Consider the following 25139-nt stretch of genomic DNA (forward strand, 5'->3'; position numbering starts at 1 on the left):
GGGGTTCTTGCATGCACTAGTCATAGTGCGCCATGAGTCAGTTAGACTGACTCAATTCTCTGCACCTGACATCCAGGTGAAGAAAAAAGATGTATCAACAGTTCATACACTGAAGTGTCTTAAACTCTAAAATGCACACAAGCCACCTGAGGAAATTGTTAAAATGCAGTCTCATTTAATAAGCCTTGGGTGTGGCCTCATATCCCACATTTCTAACAAGTTCCCAGCTGTTGCTGACGGTTTAAGTAGCGAGAATGCAGAAAGTCTTCCCTTCCCTCCTCAGGAGTTCTCGAACTTGCCTGGTAAAATGAACAGCCCGAGGAACTCATAAAAAATAGATTTAAAGGCCCTTTCCTGAGATCTGGATGCTGGTCTGGGTTTTGCCCAGAACACTCAGTGCACTTTGCTGAACTATCATGGAGACTGGCTCAGCTGAGCTGGGGAAGCATGAACACGGTGCTCATTTGCTCCACGGCTGGTGGTGCAGGCAGACACAGGCGGCCAGCTCACCAGACCGCCGTCTCAATGTGCCTTCCTGAATGCAGAGGCGGGAAAAGTGAACAAAGACATTTTCCCAGGCTCTCCTGTAGCTGTGGTTAGAGGTGATGTAGGTTGTATCAGAGGCATTCAATTGAGCCTTGATTTTTAAAAAAAATTTTACTTATTTTTAGAGAGAGGGGAAAGCAGGGAAAAGAAATATTGGTAGGTTGCCTCTTGCACATGCCCAGCAGGGGACAGAATTTGCAACCCGCCACGTGTCCTGACTGGGAATTAAACTGACAACCCTTTGTTTTGTGAAGTGATGCCCAACAGAGCCACACTGGTCAGGGCTGAGCCTTGAACTTGAACTGAGTTGAAGTCAAGGTGGCAGTACAGAGGGTGTTCGCTTTCTGCTGCAGATCTGAGCAACTGCTATGTGGCTCTAGAGTTCCCTGATCCATAGATCCTGACAGTGATGATGTAATCTTGCTGATCTTTCTACCCAAAACTTTTTTTTAAAAAAGCTAAAGCCATTTCCACTTACCCCAGGACTAACCAAACCCCAGAACTAACACTTCAGCAGGACCCTCCCCCTGCTCTCTCTTCCTTCTGAACCCCCATCACACTGTCTCATAACACTTACCTTTTACTTTACGCAGCTCATACGGCACATGGCCTTTCATGTGGTCATCCAATCTCCTTTATTAGACTGCATCGTTAGCCTCAGCAGAGACTGTGCCTTCTGCTTGGTACCTCCTACCCAGCCCTACCAGTAGTGGGATATTCAAACCTCATTATCACGGCTGCTCTGTGCATTCTAGGGTCTGTCCTTTGTCAGCTGGGTCTTGTCATCCATCACTGCCCCACCCATCCTCACTGCCTGCCACTCCTGCCTTTTGACCCACCCTCCAGGTCAGATTCAGGGACAAGCACAGCTGGAGTCACTGAGGTGTGCCCTGTGGTACTTTCAAGAACACACGAGGGCTGGGGACTTAGCTGCCTGTCCTTGAATCTCTCCTAAGGTGCAGAAAGTCAGGCACGGCCCACAAGCGTGTGCATTTTACTGCAAAGCTGAGGATATGCACGTGGGGAATCTTTATTCTCTTCGGTGGTGGGACCTGTCTTATTGGAACTGCACCAAATCAGACAAGATTATAAAGGCGACAAGCTATTAATGGTCCCACAGATGCCCCTTTTCCTTCTGTGAAGAGGCACGGGTCAGTAGGAGAACGTCATCATGACAGTAGAAAGGGAGGCCCTCGGGGAAGCTGAGCTCCAAAGAGTGAGGCTGTGTGGCGCTGGCTTCCCATTTTCTAACTGTGCAGCAACAGGCACCGAGCATCCAGAACAAGAGCAACACACAATCTCCCTCCTGAGCACGATAAATTCTTGGAGTCGGGGTCTCAAGAAACTCATGACTTCATAATGGAGGTTGACGGAGAAGCTCGTGACTGAGTAGATGGAAGTTATGAGAAACACAGCCAGCTCAAAAACGGGGTGGGAGGCAAGGAAGAGAAGGTGGGGCTGTGGGGCTGCCGGAGACGGTAGTGTGAGTGTCTACGGCACTTAACCAAAAGGCAGAGTTTGGAACCAGACCTTGACTTGTAAGCCACCGGATAAACAAAGAAATTTCAAACCAAGTGAAAGTGATGCCATGAATGTCACTAGCCCTGGAAAGGTCACGTGAACTTCCCTGCAGACAGGACCTATCTGATATCACATCTAACCCAGACCTTCCCCCAAAGTTCAAACCAACTCCTCTGTGGCACACCAGCTATGCGCACCCCAAATGGCAACTCCCAAAGCCATGGTTTGCTCCCAGGGGTGACTGCCTCTGGTCTCTGCCTCGTTTGGCCCAGGTCAGAGTTCTTTAAAAAAAAAAAAAACAACAAAAAACAACAAAACAAAAAACACAGGGCAAAACCACAGTGAGATACCACTTCACACCAACTAGGAGGGCAATACGCAAGAAGACTAACAAGTATCGGCAAAGATGTGCAGAAACTGGAACCCTCATACCCTGCTGCTGGGAATGTAAAATGGCACAGCTACTTTGGAAATTGGTCGAGCAGTTCCTCAGAAAGTTAGATATCGAGTTAGTTACCATATGACCCAGCAATTCCACTCCTAGGTATGTACCCAAAAGAATTACAAACTCATGTCCACACAAAAATTTGTACACAAATGTTCATAGCAACAGTATTCACAGGAGCTAAAAAGTGAAAACAACCCAGCGGTCTCTCAACTGATAAATGGATAAAGAAAATGTGGTATATTTATACAGTGGAGTATTATTTGGCCAGAAAAAGGAACAATGCACTGATACACACAACATGGATGAACCCTAAAAACTTTAAGTGAAATAAGCCAGATGCAAAAGGCCACATATTATGTGATTCCACTTACAAGAACTGCCTGGAACAGGCCAATCTTCAGAGACAGAAAAGAGACTAGAGGTTGCCTGAGCTGGGGAAGACGTTCAGAAATTGGATAGAGTGACAGATGCACAACGCTGCGTATACACTAAAAACCGCTTAAACGCACACTTTTTAAAAGGGTGAACTTTATGGGTATCTGAATTATATCTCAATAAAGTTATTTAAAAATGAGGACAAGGTTATTAAGTGCTGATATTTATTAAGGCTCCAACCTTTCAGGTTCCAAAGCACACACCCCTGAACCATTCCCATTTGCTGCCTGATGATTGCCCATGGCTGAAGGGACGGACACGGCCTGATACAAGCACAGACAGCTTGACCTGAAAGTTCTTAAGAGCCCCGAGTAGCAGCTAAGACATCACCTCTGTCCCTCAGTGTCCTTGATGCAAGGAGACCCCACACACAGAATGGCTGATTCTGCAGATGAATCACTAAAGTTTCTGTTTTCAGAAAACAGAATTATGTATAGGACTAGTCTTTTGACCTTTGCCACTAGAAAATCTAAGTGGCAAATTTATTGTTTCAAGCTTTTCTTTGACTAAGGGTCCTAAAAGTTATCTACCCTGCTTGTCTGATGGTCTCTGGTCTGATGTTCCTTTAAATGTTTCCTTTTGTAGTAAAGGATGCTTTTATGAGCATACTGCCCCCAAGAATTTTGGTAGCAGATATGATCCAATTTCAAAACAAAAACATCCCACCCATTTGCTGGCCCTTGAGGAAGAAAACTATGATAGATGATTGCATTTGTAACTGTCCAACCTCTGCGTCTTTCTCCAGAGCAGACATGTTCTAAAAGATTTGAAGTGGTCTTCGGCTAGATCGGTGCTTGAGATGGGGTCTGCCGGAAATGCCCAGCGAGCCCACTCAGGCTAGCCTCCCCACCCAGGCCTGGCCTCCAGCTCGGGCTCCTCCTGGGCCACGCGCCAGTTTATTTTACCCCTAACCTACTCTCAGGCAAGGCAGACAGGACACAGCACAGTAGCAGATGCCTCAGGAAGGCTCTGGTAGCTCCCCATCCACAAATAAATGGTATGTCCTAATTTGGGCAAAGAAGCCCCAAGGAGCTGAGAAGTGGAAGGACCCAAACATGGTTGAAATGCTAGTCGTGAAGCCAGAGGGACCATTGCTTTGATCTCTTGCCTCTGAGCCTGATGTTCTATGGTGCTCTTTCCACTCCAGCACAAGGTTCATCACTGACCGCGTCTGTCAGGCCTCGGGCTGAAAAGGATCCGGAGAACACCAAAGGTCAGGCGGTCCGGGGCAGAGGGCACAGGCTTCCAAAGTGGGGCTCCCTGGGGCTCAAATGCCCTCCTGGGTTGTTCTGTGCTTGACTAATTCTTCCATCTACCCCAGTCACTGGCTTTGAGGCTGGCCTCCTGCTCCTCTTGAAGTTCAGGACCATGCTCTCTGATACAGCCCACGCTCCTGGGCTTCTGGGCCCCACCAGGGATGAGAGGCAGAAGCACAGCCTCTGTAGGTGAGTAACACACAAAGCCTTGAACTTTCCTCCTTTTCCTTTTGCCCCAGTTCCCAGGGCTGGCCATACACAGAAGCAGACATCAGATTGCTTTAGAATAGGAAGGGCACCTCAGATTTCATAGGTGGGGCACAAAGGCTGTGGGAGGGGAAAGGACTTAGGGTTACTTAGTAAGTTAGTGGTAAAAATGAGACTGGCCCCCAGCTGTGTCCTACTTATTCCTGTTTTATAGGCTGCCATTGCCCCAGCACAGCTGTACAGAGGGCCAGACGGACAGAACTGAAGGATTCTGCCCTTCCCGGAAGGGTGCAGTCCTTCTGCACTATCTCTGCCCATGTGAAAGCTGTCCTTGCGGCCTGTGGGGTTTCCGGTCACTCCTTTTCAACATGCAGCCATACTGGGACCCATCTTAGTGATGTCAGGAGCAAACAGCAATTTAGGAAAGGAAGGCGGCGTTGAAGTAAGGGTGGACCATGGGTAGGAAGAGAGTCATGGGGCCCCACAGGAGTCAAACCTCAAAGTCTCATAACTGAAAGGGTCTGTGCAGTAAAAAAGTGAGAGACGGCAACGGGACTTCTGTATTGACATTTGGCTCTTAATAATAACATCCAAAATGCGTTCTGTTCTTATAGCACTGCATCAGGTGGAGGATATATGTTGCTGGAGTCTCCCAGGGAAAGCGGGGAGGAGCTGGTGGTGGGAAACAAACCGACGTCTCTTTGGGACCTTCGTGCAGCCAGGCGGAGAGCTGCAACAGGCGCCCTGGCTCTGACGGGGAGAGCGAGGCGATCCCGGCCAGCCTGCAACCACATGGGCAGAATCCCTTGCCCCCAGCCTGCAAGAACACGGCTGCTGATGGGCCAGAGATGGCAGCTCCAGGGGAGCGGAGGGAAGGCTGGGGTGTTACATTCTCGAGGCCTTCACAGGTACATGTCATCGAAGCCCGGCGGGGGGAGATGGTCTGGGTTGGGTCTGGAATGGAAAGAGGGGCTGGTGAATTGCAGTGACGGAGGTCCAGGGGCAGACAGGGCCCTGAACTGAGGGAGCCTGCCCTGCAGAACAGCGTGGTGGTTCATGGAGTTTAGGAGCGTGAGCTCTACAGCCAGACAGAGCTCTAGACTGAGTCCTTATTTTTCTACCTTGGGTGAGTTTCTTCGTCTTCCAGGAACTTGATTTCTGTATCTACAAAAGGTGGACAGTAATATCTGCCCGTGAAGTTGATGTAAGCATCCAGTGGGTTCCTGACACATGCTAACCTCCAGGAAGTGAGGAGCTCCTCTTCCTCTGAGTCCTCCCTGAGGAGAGCTGGGGGAAGGGGCTCTGCAGAGTGGGGAGCTCCTGGAAGCTCCAGGGGGGCCTCAGGCAAGGCCCAGAGAAAGCTCCACTCTTGGCAGTGGGGCTGGAGCTCCCGGCAGCTCTGCACCTGGCGTCAGACACCTTCGCCCCTGCAGCACCGAGCTGGCTGACGTTAGGTCCTACTTCTCAGCATACCTGAGGGAATACCTACCCGGGTGGGCTGGTCCCGATGGGTCCGAAGGGGTCAAAGCGCGCTCCTGGGGGCACAGCGCCTGGAGGAAGCCGGTTTGGGAGGCCCGAGGATGGGTCAATAGGTACTCTCGGAAAGCCAGATCTCAGGGGGTCCACGATCATACCCCCGCTCCGATACCTGGGGCAAGAAGGAAAAATGCGTCTGCGGGGGTGGCAGGGAGCTGTTACAGAAGAGACGAAGGAGGTGGGGACAGACTAAGTGCCTGGGGCGTTCCTTCCGCGGGTTCAGGCAGGCACTCGGGGAGGACAGCCTGAGCAGCAGCAGGAAGTGGGCCAGACCGCAAAGAGCACACCTCCCTGGAAAGCACGGTCAGGACTTCCGGCTTCCCAGGCTCCATGAGCCCACAAAATTGAGATTCCCGCCATGTCCTACACCCAAAAAGGACAATTTGATCAAGAACAATTGCCAAAACTTGCCAAGGTCAATGCAGAACCACCACAAGGCTCTGCAGGGCACTACTTGAAGTCTAAGGCCTAATAACAGCACTGAGGAAATTCATGCTGCTGGCTTTTTTGCTGTTTCCTTAAAGAACCTCAGGGCTCTCTGTGCACTGCTTGCAGGTCTCCCATCTGGCTCCTGACGGCACCTGTCTCTCACCAAGTTCCATGGACCTGACCTCATGTGCTCAAACTAGGACACACGAGCGGCTGTTCCACTAAACTTTGGGGTCACATTCAAGTTTAACTGCATACTTATGTGACTTTACCACCTACAAACTAGATGCTCAAGTTGGGTCCCTCTGCAGCAGAGGTTAAGATCTAATTTGAATCATTTAGAGAAGACAGTGCTTAGCCGAGGCTGCAATGACTTTATGGCCCAACCAGAGCTTGATGGGGATTCGAGACTACCCCCTATCGAGCGAGGTGACCTCTGAATAGCCCTGAGCTGCCCGAAGGTCTGGAGCCCACCATGTGCTCTTCAGTCCTGATAACCCCAAGTGGCATCCTGCCGCCCAAGGGAGGGTCGCTGCTCTCGACAGGGCTCGGACCAGCAGAGGAGCTGCTGCTGGGCTGGCTGTGCCCCTCCCCCACGTGCGGAGCTCACCTGCACTGCTCCAGGCCTGGCAGAGCAGAGCAAGTGGAACGATTCCTTAGCTGCTCAGCAACAACCTGTCTCCTTCCCCCCGAAGGAAGACTGATGAAAAGCTCTAAAATTAGAAGATGAGCTGGGGCTGCAAAGCCTCGAGAGCAAGTTGTGTTGCTGCCACCTCCCCAGCAGTACTCACCCGAAGGGGTCTAAGTCCTCTCCCCCGACAGCAAATGGGCCCAGGGGATCCCGCCTGAAACAAACAAGGGACAATTACTGTAAGTCCCATAGCAGCAGGGTGCCTGGGCCCTCAGGGGCCTGACCTGATGCCAGAGGGGTCACAAATATACTCCCAGGCTTGGGGACAGGGCAAGCCCCTGCATGAGACCATAACACAAGGGGGGCTGCAAAGTGGTCCTCAGCACAGACCAACAATGGATGAACACAAAGCTACAAACTATGGAGGAGCCCAAGTCTATAAGAAAGAAAGAATATTAACAGTGGTAACTTCCTGGTAACTTTCATTTTATTCACATCTTTCCCAAACTCCTAATGAACCAAGATCTTTTAGATCAGAAAATTATTCTAAAGCCAAAACTAAAAGTTCAGATTCAAAAGCTTCCAAGGCTAGAGTGAGAGGGGTGCTCTCATGCAGCTAGCATGGTGCTTCTCACCCTTTTTTCCATTATGGTCCATGCATGAAATTTTCACACCACCAGGAGTGCATCTCTGTGTACGCACGGCAGCCCAGCGGAGGGCTGAGACCATGGCGACCTCCTACTTGCCCCCACTGACAATGCATGAGCGAGACACATGAATGGAGTTTATGTTACATAACACACGCCCACAAAATAGATCTACCTTTCAAAAGCCTTATGCATCCTTCATATTCTTTGATCCAAGAGTTTTATGTTTAGGTACCAATCTTAAAGAACACATGATTCAAATTAAAATATTACCATGAATCAAGGGCACTGGGTTGGCCTAAACAGGGACCAGTTAGGTATGTTACGGCACATCCCTAGATGCAACCAAGGAAACAGTGTTCTTGGACTGTCTTAAAAAGGTGTGGGAAACGTTTATGTTCAGTGTTAACTGTGGGGGAAAGGGGGATTATCAATAGCCTAGGAAATCAACTGTGAAAGTGTGGGTGTGTGTGCATAAATAAAACTAGAAAGAAGCACACTGAAAATATAAACAGTGGGGAGTTTCACCAATTTCCTGTTTTGTTTTTTTTTCTATAAAGGATCTGGATATAACAAAACAAAAAAGGTTCAGGATTTGAAAAAGTGGTCTCTGGAACTGGCAGACCTTGTGAGCAACCCAAGCGTGCCAGTTCTGGGGTGTGGCAGGCTCTTGACAGGCCTCAGGAGAGCCCTGTGAACAGCCCTTAGTCTAAGCTTACATGGAAGAAGCCATTAATTAAAGAATGGGGGAAAGAATCCACAAGCAGGGCCTTTTCCAGTCCGTTCTGCCGAACTGGGGCTGGACAAGATCATGGTGATTTAGGCGGGCGAGGTTTCCAAGGGAAGATTATTGGATGGATAATGGGGCAGGCAGCCCCAGTTTCCAGTGGCCTCCTAACATCCTGCCTCAGTGGACCGACCCAGAGGTGCAAAGGGCAGCAAGCATTTTACCTGTCCCCACAAACTACTGCCAGAGCGGCTATAAGAACGCCCGGGAGAGCAGAGCCTTGATGGCCGCTGAAATAGGCAGCCATCTCTATTCTTCTCTCCTGGACCCCAGCGTGGGGAGGGGAGAAGACATGGAGAACAACCGGGGCTAGAAAGGCAGCTACAAGGCCAAACCCAACACTTGAAACTACTGCAACAGACCCAACACTTGAAACTACTGCAACAGACCCTTCAGCTAACTCAACACATTCTCCCTGTAACACATGCACACTTTAGTGAGCTCGCTGTGAACATGCGCAGACCCCATTTTAAAATAGTCTGTCCTGGATGTGCCGACTGAGACTAGGGTTTAAAAAAAGAAGGTAATTTTTGCACTTCTAAAATTGAGCTCCTGTTACTTCATCTGGTAACCAGCCAAAGGATGGAGTGTTGTATATTAACCCATAGGCATGACCTCTTGGCGGGCCCACTGAACAGCACGTCCCAGCTCTAAAAGGGGCCCCTCTAGGGGATTTGAAACGAGCCTGACCACACAGTTTCCTTCCGATACGCTGCCCCCTGCCCTGAAGAAAATAATACTCCTCTCTCGGACACACAACTCCGGCTGATGCCACTCTAATGGAAGAGGTGCTCTGTGAACTGGAAAGACCTCAGGACTGGGACTGAGAGAGAGGCTCTAGACCCTGGGAGGGGAACTGTCCGGCTGGTTGGCAGGGGTCTGCCACAAAATCTCTGCATCTCAGGCTTCGCAGATGTAAATCGAAGTGGTAGCACCCACAGGGGCTGCTGTCATGGTGAAATGCAGTGCTGGCCGTAACCGGACCTGCTGACAGTTCAGAAAGGCCTGGAAGAACAGGCCAACAGAAGCCACCACTATTTACTGTGAGCTTGCATTGTGTCAGGCACTGGGCTAAATTTAAGTTTTTAATAGATTTTTTAATTTAATTTTCTGAATAGGTAATGCATTCACCAGTTTCAAAATTTAAGAATAAAACAGGATACGAAGATCCATAATCTTAGGCTAGCTGTGTTTTGGAATTCAGAATTGCTCATATTTTAGCAAGGTCAGATGAATGCATCTAATATGTGTTGTGTAACACTCCGGAGCAGCATACTATACCCAATACCCTGGTATTTCTACAGAATGAGTGAGCAGTCACGGTGGGACAAATGAAAATATAAGGAGCTTCATGCCACTTCAGGTCAGGTTTTGCTACCAAACAAGGTGTGGGACCAACCTTATTTTTCTGGGGAAAAAAGAAACACCTTGGTTTTCAGATCTCTTTTGATTTCAGAATTACAGTTAAAAGACTATGGACTCATAAAATTAAAAAACCTCCTTCCCACCCTTTCCGCCACCAGCCTACCAGGTCTTAGGTGTCGTGTATGTCCTTTCAAAGATGCTCTGCCTACGTGAGCAAATACACACCTCCCCACCTTTCAGACCCAAACGTGCCTAGCTCCTTACGTGTGTTCTTTCACATTTGCAGCAGCCCTCCGAGTATGTTAATACTTGTTAATTAGGGAGAAACAGCTGACAGTGTATGTTGCCAATAATAAAACTCAAGCTTTCAAGTGAAAATTAGCAACAAACAAAACAAACAATCTAGCTTGATGGCTTCCCAATAGTGACACTGATGAGGATCAGTAACATTAATGAATGTGATTTTTTGATACTGTGTAATAAAATGTATTGATTTTTAGCAGATCTGCACATCTCAGTGAGCCAGTATTTTCCAAGCAACTGATACATGATCTTAATGTAATAAAGTATGAAGAATTCACTGACAGGGATTCAGATTCTGAATTGCATCTGATGTTTAAAGAAACCGTCACATGTCGAGTTTTGTAGTAATGCAAAGAATATCCACAATTATTTGAAAAAGTTATTAAACTCTTCCCCTCTTTTCCAACAACCTATATAAGTTAAAAGCTCTAACAAAAATAACGTTACCACTTAAGACTAAATGCAGAAGCGGAAATGAGAATCTAGTTGTCTTCTATGACTAATATTAAGGCAATTTGCAATATGTAAAACAATGTTACTCTTCTATTTTTTGTTTCGTAAAGTATAGTTATTTTCATAAAATTTCTTATTTATGTTAACATACAATGGATTTATTATTTTTAAGTTAATGAATAAATGTGTATTTAAAAAATTTTGGCTCTAATTTCTAATATGGTAAACACCGACAGATATATCTCAAACAAGAGCTCCTTGGGGTCCTCAATAATTTTTGAGAGTGGAAGAGGATTCCTAGGACCAAAAAGTTTGAGATCTGTCAGCATAGGAAAAAACTACAACTCAAAGAAGTAGATATGTGTGTGTGTGTGTGTGTGTGTGTGTGTGTATATATATATATATATATACACACACACACATATACATGGGTACATATGTATGTATGTACATATGTGGATATATATATTTATACACAGATTGTTCATAGTATACAACTTAAAATGAAAAATTGAACAGGCTTGAAATAACCATATTGTATAATAAAATATCAGATACTAAAAAACACATATTTAACAATTTAATCAATGAATTATGAAATTTTAAAAAGAAAGTGAATTATACATAATACTGGGAACATTCAAAAAACATGTAAAGATGCAGACTGGGATTAAAAATGAATTTTGAATGACATAAGAGCTCTATATCTAAGGATTTATTTTTAGCAAAGCTGGTTAAGCACAGGAAAAATGGTTGTTTCAAAATGGGGAACAGGATTTGGGACGGTCTCCCGACTGAGGACAGGTGGAGCAAAGGGAAATGGGTCGAACTGCAGGGACCAGGATGCACCCACGGGGTCCCCCACCTCAGCGCTCCATCACAGTGGGATGTCCTCTCCACCTACGCCAGCGTCAAACCAGCAGAGCCAGCACCTCTAGACAAGCTCTGGACGCACCTCACCACACACCGAGAGAAGCAATCCTCTTTGTGCACTAGGGCAGACATCCCAACCCTGGTTTGCGTTTGGAGGTTTCTGGTGTGGGACAGACAAGACGAGGGTGTGAGAGATGTGGGGTGAGACACAGGACCGTGTCCTGCGCCAAGGGGCAGAGGCTGCTGCCTCCTACTCGGAGCACATGCCAAGCTGTTCGGGGACAGGGTAATTAACACCCTGTGGTACCAGATGGGCCTTCGGCTGTGCTGCTCTTTCTCTTCCCTCCTCCTAAGGCCCCCACCCCCAAACCAGGCGTTTGAGGGAAAAACAAAAAGGTAAAAGTGCGAGTGCCTGGTTGCCCAGCAACACAGTGGTAGTGGTACTGGTGAGGGGCTATAATAAAGGAATCAATGTCATTACAGGCATCTGCGCCTCAGAGAAGGGGGGCTGGCAAAGAGAGGGATGGAGGGAGAAGGGGCTACAGAGAGAGGGGAGACCTGACAGGCTCTAGCTGCTGACAAAAGCCTCCTAAGCACCCAGCCTCCTCTTCCAACCATCCCATCCAGTTCTGTGTCTTAGTCCTGGGAGAGGGGCTTGCTTGAGAAAACCCAGTGGGGGAGGGGGAGGAAGAAGCCAGATTTTTCTCCATAATCCGTGTATGCTCACCTACCAACCTTGTGCACAAATTGATTACAGGAGCTAAAACTAAAGAGTGTAGTGGGGAACGCAAGAGCCTCTGAGTCGGACCCACTCAGGGGCAAACCTGTCTTCACTCTCCCACTCAGATAATTCTGGGAAGTTATGCTACCTCCCCATCCACTGTCTCCTCCCCTCATTAAGTGGGTTGCCACCGACCTTCTTGTAGGGCTGTCTGGGAGATGAACAGCTTAAACGAGGGCACTTGGTTCCGTGGTGGACACTGGAGAGCCTGGAGATGGCAGTAACTCCTACTCCTGATAAATGACCGCCAACGTCGATAACAAAGCAACGTCCATAAAGGGACTGGGTGGGAAGGCAGTCACCCACCACACCCTCCGGGTCAATACTCTCATGCCTCTGTGGCTCCACTGCATCGAATCCTTTGCTGGGGGGAGGACACTATGTATTTAAAAACAGAAAACCAGGCTGTCCCTGGGGAGACCCTCTACTCATTATGCCTTCAGTCTTGTTCTCATCTCTGCTGCTACCAGGATGGGACCCACAGAGTATTTACTGAACATTCACTATATTCTGAGCAATGAGCTCCACGTGTGATATCTATCATCAAACTCAATCCTAAGACAGGACTAGTGACCCCAAAGCGCAGATGAGAAAACCAAGGCTCCAAGAGGCTGAATGTGCTGATAGGAAAAGCTACAAGGTCAGGGCTTGAACCCAGTCGATCGGCCTCCAAAGCCGTGTTCCTAACTGCCATGTAATACTGCCTCCTTGACATGGGGGTTGGGTGGGTGGCAGAAAGAAGGAGGACAAGTCCCGCCTGCTAAGAGGGACATGCAGGAGTGACGAGGCACGGCTTCTGCCTTCCTCTCCGACCCACCAGGCTCTGCAGCCAAAGGCACCACCGCCGTCATCAGCACCCTCGGGTGGAGTCCAGCCGCCCCTGGGAAGACTCGAGTTCGCATCAGGGGTCTTTTAAAATCTAGCCCTGTCCTCTGCAGTCATTACACCCTAGAGCTCCAACACAAATTCCTTTTCTACAGCTGAACTTCGGGGACAGTCCCATGCATCTAGCCTATTATGCCTCAACCTGGAAAACCTACCCCCTGAAAGAATGTTATAAAATAACTCAGACACGTTAAAAGGAAAAAAACAAAAGAGGATTAAAATACTTTTCTTCCCCATGAAGACCCAGCTCTGGCAGCACCTCCCCCAAGAAGCCTTTCCCAGGGACCCAGGAAGGGTCTCTGTGCCGACCTCTGTTACTGGCAGCTGTCCCTTTAATTTACTCGGCTGTTTCCCAAGCCAGAGGGAGAGCATGTGCCTCAAGAGTAGAGATCCAGCCCTAGGGATCCCCAACCCACAGGAAAACATCTGTGAAATGGGGGACTCATCAAAATGTGCAAGGGACAAGTCCAGGCAATGGAGATACAAAGTGTGGAAAAGCGGAACAAAGGAAGTACGCACTTGAAAAAAGCCAACAATCGTGGGATCAGACAAAAATAACCAAGTGGTGGTGTTGTCATGGACAGGGTGAACCCCAGGGCAAGCAGGCTGGGGGTCGGCTAATGAAATGAACACAAAGGGCAGAAGGGCAGAAGGGCAGAGAGCTGGCTAGGCCTGCAGCAGGCCGATGACTGACACCATTCCCAGCCTCGCTCCCATCTTCTGGGCCTAGAACAGGGTCACATTTTCCCTGAAAGCCTTTCTTAGCCCAAAGACCTAGAGACTTCACCTAGTAAAGTTTCCTAAACGGAGGCCCACACTGCTCACTTAGTAATTCTCCACCCTCACAGGCAGTATTGCGCCCTGCCCCTTCCCTGAATGGGGAAGCCTGCCCTGGGCTTTGCAACCCACTCACCACCACACCTGACTCCACCTGTGCCAGGCTCTCACCGAGAGGCTGTCCCTCCAGGGCAATGCAGAGAACAGGTCTTAGGGGTGGAGCACCCTCTCCACCCCTCTTTGCCTGGCTAACATCTCCGGTCTAGAGGCCGGTTCCTTCCTAGGATGCCTTCCCTGAACACTGAATGTGGTTCAGGTTCCTGTTGCATGCTACAAGCGCCCTGCTTGCTGCTCATCCCCCATGAGATGAGAGCAGAAGCCAGGTGCTGTCTGTCACCGGCCTTGGCGAAGCACCTCAGGGTAGATCAGTGTCCCACGCACAGTGAGCTCAGGAAATACCATAGACTTAAGAACCTAAGTGGCAACTCAGCATCTGAATTTTTAAATACTTCTCATTTTAAAACAATTACCCATCAATGTATGGGTTATTTCTGGACTCTCAAGTCTATTCCCTTGCTTTGTATGTCTGTCCTAATGCCAGTTGCACAGTCTTCATTATTGTAAGCTCTGTAGTAAGTTTTGAAACTTGAGAGGTATGAGTCCTCCAATTTTTTTCTTCTTCAAAATTGTTTTAGCTACTCTGGTTCCCTTGCATTTCCATATAAATTTTAGGATTAGCTTGCCAATTTTTAAAACAAATCAAAACCCTACCAACCAACAAAAAAACATCTACAATTCTGACTGGCATTTCACTGAATATGCAGATCAACCAGGGGGCTACTGACCACCTGCGTCTCTTACCCACGATCCACGCACACAGTACACCTTTCCATTATTTAGATCTTCTGTAATTTCTTTCTATAATCTTCTGTGGTTCTCAGTACACAAACCCTACACTTCTTTTGTTACACTTTTTTTTTAAAATACTTTATTCTTTTAGGGGTTACTGCAAATGTGATCATTTTAAATTTCACTTCCAGATTGTTCACTGCTGATGCACAGAAATACAAGTGATTTTTGTTTATTGGTCTGTATTCTGTCCTGTATTCATGCCACTCAATGCATGTTAGTTTTAAAAAGTTATTTTAAAAAATGTCCTTAGGACATTCTCCGTACAAGATCCCAGGTCACTGGCAGAGACTACTTCCCACTGTCTAATCTGGACACCTGGTGTTTCTGGAGCGCTGCCCTGCTGTGCAGTGAGTACGACATCGTAGGAAAGCAGCAAGAGCAGGTGCCCGTGCTCGTTCCCGATCTTAGGGGACAGCATTCCATCTTTCCCCATCAATTTGGGTGATAGCTGTGGGCTTTTTGCAGATGTACTCTATTGGGTTGAGAAAGTTCCTTCTATTGCTGAATGCTTTTTACCATGAACGGGTGCTGAATTCTGCAAATGCTTTTTCTCTAATTGAGATGAAGTGGTTTTGTCCTTTGTTCTATTAACATGTTGCATACACTGATTTATTTTTAGATGTTAAGCTAACCAATTCTGGAATAAACTTTACTTGGTCATGATGTATGTATTTCATATGTTGCCAGGTTTGTTTCCTAGTACTTTGCTGAGGACTTTTGCATCTACATTTATAAGGGACATTGGTTTATAGTTTTTGTGTGCTGTCTCCGGCTCTGTGTTAGGGTCATACCAGCCTCACAGAATGAATTGGGAAGTATCCCTTCCTCTTCCGCTTTTTCAAAGGACTTTGTGAAGGACTGGTATTAATTTTAAAAATTGGTGTTAAATAAATTTTCAGATGGACCAAAATAGTACACATAGTGTAATTTGTGAAACCCTTGCATTTTCAACTCAGTTTCAAAAATTATCAATATTCTACCATTCTTATTTTACCTATATTTGCTTCCCAATGTGATTCTTTTGGGTTAAATTACTCTAAAGCACATCCCAGACATGTCTTAATGAAGTCCTTAAAGACTTCATTATATATATGTAAATATATATCTCTAACAGATAAAGACTTCTTTTTTCCCTGCATAACCAAGTTAATTGCTTCATTTAAAATTAGCAGTAATTCCTAATGTTATCTAATACCTGGTCCATGTTCAAATTACTCCAGATGTTTTAAAAATGAATGTTAGAATCAGTACTAGTCAAAATCCAAACAGAGCCCAACACTGTATCCAGATGACAGGACTTTTATTAACAGGCCTCTCTCTCCCTATGCCATTCATTTATTTGATGGAAAAAACAAGGTCAATTAAGTGTGTAAAAATGTTTCCCATTCAGTTTTTGGACGGAGCATTGGATGGAGCACATGCAACCTCATGTGTCTGGTAACACATCCCTCATACTTCTTTTAAGCTGGGAGCTCACTCTAGTTCCAGGCAGCTGTGAACTTATCCACAGAGCACGCTTAACGTGTGGCTGTCCCACTTTCAGTGTGAAGACTCACACACCTGTTATAAAGTCCCCCATTGACCTTTTACCCAAGAGTTTAGCAACCACTGACAATTTGTGCCTGGGTATGTGATTTCAGGAGAAGTCTGCAACATGGTAATTTTCCAATTCTGTCACTTCCTCTAAGGCTGGGGTTTTTGTTTTTGTTTTTGTTTTTATCTTCACAGTTCCAGACTCCAGGGCTATGATTCCAAAATTAGGATGGCACAGCCTCCAGGTGCCACTGTGGAAGCTCTGGGGGTGTTTTTGCTTGTCAGTTTCTGGAGAGTCTTCTTGGCATTAACAGGCAGACGCTGCCTGCTCTGCAACTCCCAGCAGAATTCCACGTAACAAAGAACTCCCTGCACCCCACAACTTCCAGAAGTCTTGTTAGACAGTAATGGAGATACAAAGCCTACACAAATTATTTAAGTCCACACCTACTTTGTATGTGAACACAGTATTTTTATACGGCCCTGACAGAAATGTTTCCAGGAACATAGCTGATGTAACTAAGAAACACTGTCGATCCACTATTTCCTTTGCCATTCTCATAGGGTCGTCCACTATTTCAGAAAAGTCGAGTCAGTAACACGGGCTGTATACTCGAGCTGCAGATACGACACATCTGCACGTGGCCGCGTCTGTTGCTGTCAAACTCGAGATCATTCCACACGCAACCGCAAATGTATGATTACATTTCCCACTGAAATCTGACTCAGAAACTACATGAGATACACATTATCTTATTAACCCTTTTAATTTCTCATTTGTATTATAGTTAGAACTTTATACCAATTCCTCTTGAAACTGTATATTCAGTAAGTTAGTGTATCTGTGAATTCCATTTTGAGAGAGTAAAGGAGATTTCACAGAATATTTATTTTAAACTGGGCAGTGAGTCTGAGAAAGCTGAGAATCCTTATCTACTCAAGGTCTAAAAATCTCCTCCAAGACTTTTGGCCAAGATGGAGGTGAAGGTGGAAATACTGTATCTCCTTGCACAACCAAATTTAAGGAAAATGCAGATTTAGAAACAAAAGCACAACCAGAACAGACAGAAAACTGAAGTGTACCAAAGTCCAACAACAACAAACCATTCACCCAGACCGGTAAGAGGGGTGGGGTTGGCGGCCTGAGGAGAGGGGTCCTGGCAAGTAAAGGTGGTAGATGGCGATCCAGGCACAGAGAGGAAACCAGCAAACTCAATAAAGCGTACAAGGTGGTTGGCTGACCACAGTCATACATTCGCGTGCAGATAAACCAGGCGAAAATGGGGAGCTAGAAAGACCACGTAACCCAGGGCCCCAGCAACGGGAAATAAAGCCTAAAAGCACAGATTGAAAAAACTTGCGGGGGTTGAGGTGCCGGGAGAGGATCCCAGGCTCACAGGAGAGTTCGTTGGAGGGACCCACAGGGTCCTAGAATGTACACAAGCCCACCCACCCAGGAACCAGCACCAGAAGGGCCCAATTTACTTATGGGAAGCAGCAGAGGGTACAGAACTTCGAGAGAGAGCGGAACAAGCGCCATTATTCCCTCTGACCCCTCCCCCACACACACTGTCACAATGCAGCAACGTGGGTTGCCCCGCCCTGGTGAACACCTAAGGCTCTGAACCTCATACATAACAGGCATGAACAGAGCAAAACATTATGGCTCAAGAAGAACAGCTCAAAGCCCCAGAGCCAATAACCCTAAGCGATGAAGAAATAGCCAAACTTTCAGATTCACAGTTCAAAACACTGGTGATCAGGATGCTCACAGAACTGGATGATTTTGGTTGCAGATTAGATGAAAAATGAAGGATACACTAAGTGAAATGAAGGAAAATGCACAGGGAACCAACAGTAATGGAAAGAAAACTGGGACTCAAATCAAAGGAGTGGACCAGAGGAAGAAAGAAACAACCAAACAGAAAAGATGGAAGAAACAAGAATTGAAAAAAAAAAAGGGCCCTGGCTGGTATAGCTCAGTGGATTGAACATGGGCTTGCAAACCAAGGGGTTGTGGTTCAATCCCCAGTCAGGGCACATGCCTGGGTTGCGGGCCAGGTCCCCAATAGCGGGGCGCATGAGAGGCAACCACACATTGCTGTTTCTCTCCCTCTCTTTCTAGAAAAAAAACAAAAAAACAACAAAAAAATAGGGGGAGGCTTAGGAACCTCCAGGACATCTTTAAACGTTCCAACATCCAAATTATAGGGGTACCAGAAGGGGAAAAGGAACAGCAACAAGTAGAAAACTTATTTTAACAAATAAAGGAGAACTGCCCCAATCTGGCAAAGGAAATAAGACTTCCAGGAAGTACAAGAAGCTCAGAGAGACCCAAGGAGGAACACACCAAGGCACACCATTATTACATTACCCAAGATTAAAATGAAAGAGAGAATTCTAGAAGCAGCAAGAGATAAGGGGACAGTCACCTACAAAGGAGTTCCCATCAGACTGTCAGCTGATTTCTCAAAAGAGACCTTTCAGGCAAGAAGGGGATGGAAAGAAGTATTCCGACTCATGAAAAGCAAGGACTTAGATCCAAGATTGCTCTATCCAGCAAAGCTTTCATTTAGAATGGAAGGACAGATAAAGTGCTTCTCGGATAAGGTCAAGTTCAAGGAGTTCATCACCACCAAGCCCTTATTATATGAAATATTAAAGGGACTTATCTAAGAAAAAGAGGATAATAGACATGTATAGCACAAAGAGAGCAAACTCACAATTATTAACAACCACACCTAAAACAAAAGCAAACTAAGAGGACAGCTAGATCAGGAGCGGAGCCACAGAAATAGAGATCACATGGAGGGTTAGTAACAGGGGACAAGGAGAGAGGGAGAGAAGATACAGAGAATAAGTAGCACAGACAGTAGGTAGAAAATAGATGGGGGAGGGCAAGAGTAGTGTAGGAAATGTAGAAGCTAAAGAACTTGTGACACATGGACATGAACGAAAGGGGGGGAATGGGGGTCAGGGGGTGTGCAGGGTGGAGGGGAATGAAGGGGGAGATGGGACAACTGTAATGGCATAATCAATAAAATATATTTAAAAACCTCCTCCAATTTGACTGTTTATTCTTAAATCTTGCCCCCCGTGTTCTGGTTACATCACAGACAGAGCACTGTCCTGGGTGTGAGGACACCTGGACCCCAGCCTTGGCTCAGTCTCTTTATTGGGCTCATGGCTTAAGGAAGGTCAGACTGTCTGTAAAATCAGAATGTTAGACCAAACAAGTAGTTCCAACCTTTCAACCACTTTTTATTATTCTCTACTCTGCCACTGGACCCATATTTCTGAAGACTGCCAAAGAGATTGCCAATTATTACTTATTGTAATATTAAATCAATTTCCTCTTAAAAGCTAACCAAAGGTATATAATTACCAGTCAGAATGAAATAATAATGGCAGGTAACACGTACAGAGTGCTTACTATGGCCCAAGCGGCCCTCCCCGCAGCCCCAGCATCACCACCACACCGTGGGGTCCAAGTCGGGAAGCGCCGCCTCAGCAGAGACTGAGGTCTGCTGGTCCTTCTCCTCCCTTGGGACAGGAGTCTCCAGCCCCAAACGCTACTATCCTCACCCACAAAGATCTTGGACATGATTTGGTCATACCCAACGCTGTTTTGGGAAAGTTGTGAAGTTGTCAAAAGAGGTCAGGGGACTACAATAGAATGAAAAGGGCAAGACACCAGGACAACATCTTCTCTGCATCTCTTCACTTTCCTCTTTGGGCCTGTCCAGGGCCCTGCATACACCAAGCTCTAGAATAAATAAGTGAATCACCCGGGCAGCCACCTATAAGTATTGTACACAATCCCCATGGGCACTGATGTTTGGGCTGACTCAGAGGCTTCTCGTGAACTCCAGAAAGGGGATAGGTGGCCTTAAGATGCTAGGTAGTTAGGGTGACTAGTAGCAGCAGCAGAATTCACTGCTCTACTGATGTCTCCATTTCCTATCTCCACACACTAAGACTGACGATTCTGTTGAAGACACGTAGCAGGCAGTGAGGGGGTCAAGTAGCAGGAGGGACATGGCTGGAGTCCTTCGGCAGGAGCACGGGCTGCCCACTCGGGGCTCTGTACTCACCAGGAAGGCTGCCGGCTAGTTTGTGGGTGCTGCGGGCGCTGTGGGTAAATCCGTAGTGGGTCCACCTCTTCGGGAGTAGCCGGGGGAAGCTCTCGGTGGAGACTGTTTGCACTAGCCTTGTTCCAGCGCTCATGGATAGGGGTGATGATTCCAGACACAATACGAGACCGAAGCTCCTCACTGTTCTTGTAGGTCCTACAGGAAGTAGACGAGGTGTCAACTGCTTGCCGCTGGATGGCAACCCTGCATGCAGTGTTTTGGTGGCTGCGGTGGCCTCGACAGCTCTTGGTGTTACGCTTAGACCGTTTGCAAGGGTGGGAATGGGCCGTCCAGCGGGCCTGCGTGAGGGGGGGAACAGCCCGGCGTTGTCTCCGAGATTTGAGCCTGAGCTTCCTAGGCATCTGAGTCGCCCCTCCTCATTCGCCACCCCATTAGAAAGAGGTGAGAGTGTAGGGGCACAGGGCCTGGAACGGCTACTCCTCTGGACCCGCCCTACCCCGCCCCACCCTCAACTGTGTGTTCACCATGTGTCATGGGAAGGGTCATGAAAAGGCAAAGCCTCGGTGGGGAGAATGAACTAGGTTCCTGGTCCAGGTGAGCAGAGCTCTGGGGGCTCAAGGGGTGGCTCTGCCACCAACTCGGGGGCCCTCGGAAGGCTGCTCTGGGCCTCTGTTCTCTGCCTGCAAGAGACGACAGTGTGAGCTGCAGATGAGGTTCGGAGGCCGACTGAGGTAAGGGGGAGTGGGAAGCCCTCTACAGAGTGCTAAAAATCGGGTGTTTTAAAATGAGCCATATCCTGAGTCAAAAAGCAAACCTCACAGAAAAAGCAACGTAAAAACTGAAATCATATACGTTCTCTGACCAGACGTATGGTTCCATGAACACAGAAGGGAAATCTCTAAACATGTGGAAAGTAAGCAGCGTAAGTCTGGATAATCCATGACTCAAAGAGGAAGTCTTGAAAAAAATAGAAAACACTGAACAAAAATAAAGATACAACAAAAGAAAATGTGGGATATATAGCAAAGCAGTGTTGAGAGGAAACTTCACAGCATCAAATGCTTACATTGGAAAAGAGGAAAAAATAATAATAAAAATTCTGACCGAAGAGCCTAGAAAAAGAAGAGCAAATTAAACGCAAAGCAGGCAGAAATAAAGAAATTATAAAGAACAGAAATCAATAAAACAGGAAAATAATAGAAAAAATTAATTGAAAAGCTGGTTCTTCCAAAAAGTGAGTAAAATTGATAAACTCGTAGCAAGACTGTCAAAAAAAAAAGAGAGAGGATACGAACCACCTACACCCAGAACGAAAGGGGGCGGCACAACAGCGCCGAGGTCAGCGGCCGGGTCCTCAGCAACCACACACTGCGACCGTGCAGCCTGGTTCTATTACAGTAACTAAACTCATAGTATGCACTCCAAAAAAGGAATCTCCAGATTATTTTCCAAGGAGAATTCTACCAAACATTTTTTAAAAATTAACATAAAAAATAACATCAATTTATAGTCACTTCCAGAAAATACACAAGGAGGAATCATTTTCCAACTCATTTTCTGAGGCCACTATTACCCTGGTATCAAAATAAGATAATGAATACAAAAAAAGAAAAGTACTGACCAGTATTACCTATGAATTTGGGTGCAAAAACGCTCGACAAAATACCAACAAATTGAATTTAAAAAATATAAAAAGAATCATGCACCACAGGATTTACTGTAAGTATGCAAGGCTAGTTCAATATCCATAAATGTTTACCATCAATAAGCTAAGAAAACTCAAATAATTATATCAATTGATGCAAAAAAAGAATTTGATAAAATCTACCATAATTCATGATTTAAAAAAAAAGCAAACCTCTCAATAAACTAGGAAAAGAGGACTTCCTCAATTTGATAGAGCACCCATGAAAAAGCCCACGGCAAACAATATACTTGACCAGGACAGGCTGAATACGCTGACGGAGAACAAGGTGAGAACCTTCTCTCCTGCCTCTCCTATTCGGCTTGATGCTGGAAGTTCTGGCCACTTCAGTGAGGAAAGAAAGAGCACACAGGTTAGCAAACAAGGAACAAAACTGCCCCATTTGCAGATGACACGACAGTCTACTTCAAAATTCTCAAGGAATCTACAAAAGACGCCAATACTGCGTTCACTGAGTGTCCGATATGCAAGGCAGGGCACACGATCAGCACACAGCAAAAACAGCTTCTCTACACACCAACAGTGAACACCTGAAAATCCAATCTAACAGCAGAACACCGTGTATAATCACCCAAAAGAAACAACTGAAACATGTTCAGATTCTGTGTTGAAAATTACAGAAGCAATGATGAAAAATTACAGAAAAATTACAAAGCCATGATGAAAGAAACCAAATTAAGACCTAAATAAATGGAGACATACCATATTCACAGTAAAAGTGTCAAGTTTCCCCACTACAGGTTTAATGCAAGTCCTACCAAAATCCCAGCAGCTTTTTTAAATAGACACAGACCTATTCTAAAGTTTATACAGAAAGACACAGTCCCTAGGGTAACTGAAACTATCTTGACAGGAAGTGAATGGGAGGAATCATTCTACTCAAAATTAAGGACTACTTAATTTTGTATCTACAAGTAATCAGTATCTACAATATCTACAGTCAGTATCTACAAATAATATCTACAATCAGTATCTACAGATATCATTATCTACAATTTCTACAATCAGTATCTACAATAACCCGTACTGTGTGGGAGCGGCAGAGGGACACGCACAAAGCTCACTGGAAAACAGAGAACATAGAACTAGCCCCACACAAGTACAAGTAACTGATTTCTGACAAAGCTGCAAAAGCAATTCAATAAAAGAACAAAAGCAACTAGACAGGATGTCTGTTGAAGCAACTAGATATCCACAGGCAAGAAAATGAATCTCTACCTAAACCTCACATCTTATACAAAAATTAATTTAAAATAAATCTGAGACTTTACTTAAATTTTTCTTTTTTTAGCCTCACCCTAGGACCCTTTTTCATAGCTCTTACAGAAATGGGAAGAGAGGGAAGGAGACAGGGAGCGAAACACTGATGTGAGAGAGAAACATCGATAGGTTACCTCCCTCCTATTGTGCCCCAACTGGGGACTGAACCTGCCCAGACCAGGAATCGAACCCGAGACCTTTTGGTTCATGAGACAATGTTCCAGCCGAGCCACATCTGCCAGGGCAAATCACTGCAATGCAAAACAAAACTATAAAATGTTTAGAAAAAACATAGGAGAAACTATTTGGGAATCTAGGGCTAACGCAAAGAGTTCTTACACTTGAGACTAAAAGCAAAAACTGGTTAAATAGATACCAAAATTCAAAACTTTTGTTTTGCAAAAGATGATGGAAAGAGAAAGAAAAAAATCACAGTCCAAAAGAAAGTATTTCTAAACCACCATCCATCAAAGGCCTTGTAGCTGAAATTTATGTGTAAGGAACTCTCAAAATTACAACAGTAAAAAAAAAAAATCCAATTAAAAAATGAACAAAAGACACAAAAAGACATTTTGGCGAAGAAGATACGCAGATGGTACATGTACACATGACAAGATTCTCAACGTCGTCAGCCACTAGGGAAACGCAAACTAAAACCACAAGGAACTGCCACTACCACCAATCAGAATAACTCAAATGAAGAACGGCAACAACACCAATGTCGGTGGCGGTGCAGACACCGCACCACTCGGACACGGGCGTGGACATGCAAACTGGCATGGGCTCCCTGGAAAAGCGCTCAGCAACTACTTTAAAACTAAATACGCAATGACCATTGTGCTCTTGGGCATTTATTGAGAAGTGAAAATTATGACCACACAAAAGCCTGTACAGAGATGTTCATAGCACCTTTATTCACAATAGCAAAAAACTGGAAATAACTCGGATACTGTCTAACTAATGAATGGATAAACATCCCATGAAATACTACCACTCAGCAACCCAAAGGAACAGGTGCAGGCAGCAACTGAGATGGATCACAACCGTACTATGCTGAGTGAGAAAGGCCAATCCCCAAAACTTACATCCTGTGTAATTCCATTTATACATTTTTGAAATGACAGAATTTTAGAAATGAAGAATGAATAATGGTTGCCAGGAAGTTAGGGATGGGGAAGGAGAGAGAGTGTGGCTCCTGGTGGTGATGGAATGGTTTGTGTCATTGTACCAATGTCAAATCCTGATTGTATGCGTTAGTGTATTTCACACAATGTTATCATTGAGGTAAAATACATAAAGGATACAAAGAGTCTCTCTGTATTACTTCTTACAGTTGAATATGAGTCTACAATTGAAATCAGAAGTTTAATTAAAAATACATTACGTAACCATAACATAATCCGAGGTGAGACTGGATCAGTGGTTTTAGATCTTCTTTAGCTCGGAAGGGGGCCCAGGAGGGCAAGAGAGAAAGCCAAGTGGATGGGGCACTGGGACCTCCAATTCCTGCTCCCAACTTTTCCACCAGAGCAATTCTACTCCAACCGGCTTAGTATCAATCCTGAGAGCACTGTGCTTGAAGGAGGAGCCCCAGGGTTAGAAAATGGTAATACCTGTGGTGGCCTGAAGGTGCTAGGGGCCTGTGGTCCATTCATTCCTACAAAGAACAGATTTCTACTTAGAATGCAGAACTTAGGGACTCTGCTGCTCTCCCAACCACAGGGGTTGGAGGGGATAAATAAATCCACTCCTGTT

The 25139-nt window shown here is 46.0% G+C and overlaps 1 protein-coding gene across 2 annotated transcripts in view; it reads right to left on the reverse strand.

Annotated features, from left to right (window-relative positions):
- Positions 1 to 2469: 2469 nt before the first annotated feature.
- The window catches only part of PSMF1 (proteasome inhibitor subunit 1), a 36017-nt gene continuing 13347 nt past the window's right edge, over positions 2470 to 25139 (reverse strand). Inside the window, exons 4-7 of one of the 2 annotated variants that reach the window (XM_037143154.2) lie at positions 20420 to 20614; positions 7170 to 7223; positions 5903 to 6061; positions 2470 to 4136 (exon numbers count right to left, since the gene is read on the reverse strand). In XM_037143154.2, coding sequence (XP_036999049.2) covers positions 4109 to 4136; positions 5903 to 6061; positions 7170 to 7223; positions 20420 to 20614 — 436 coding nt within the window. In that variant the 3' untranslated portion in view covers positions 2470 to 4108. Of the gene's footprint in view, positions 4137 to 4958; positions 5368 to 5902; positions 6062 to 7169; positions 7224 to 20419; positions 20615 to 25139 lie in introns of those variants that run through there. The other variant, XM_037143153.2, reaches the window with a different exon arrangement.

Source organism: Artibeus jamaicensis, unplaced genomic scaffold, assembly GCF_021234435.1.
Source record: "Artibeus jamaicensis isolate MK-2021 breed Jamaican fruit bat unplaced genomic scaffold, CSHL_Jam_final contig_685, whole genome shotgun sequence".
NCBI lineage: Eukaryota > Metazoa > Chordata > Mammalia > Chiroptera > Phyllostomidae > Artibeus > Artibeus jamaicensis.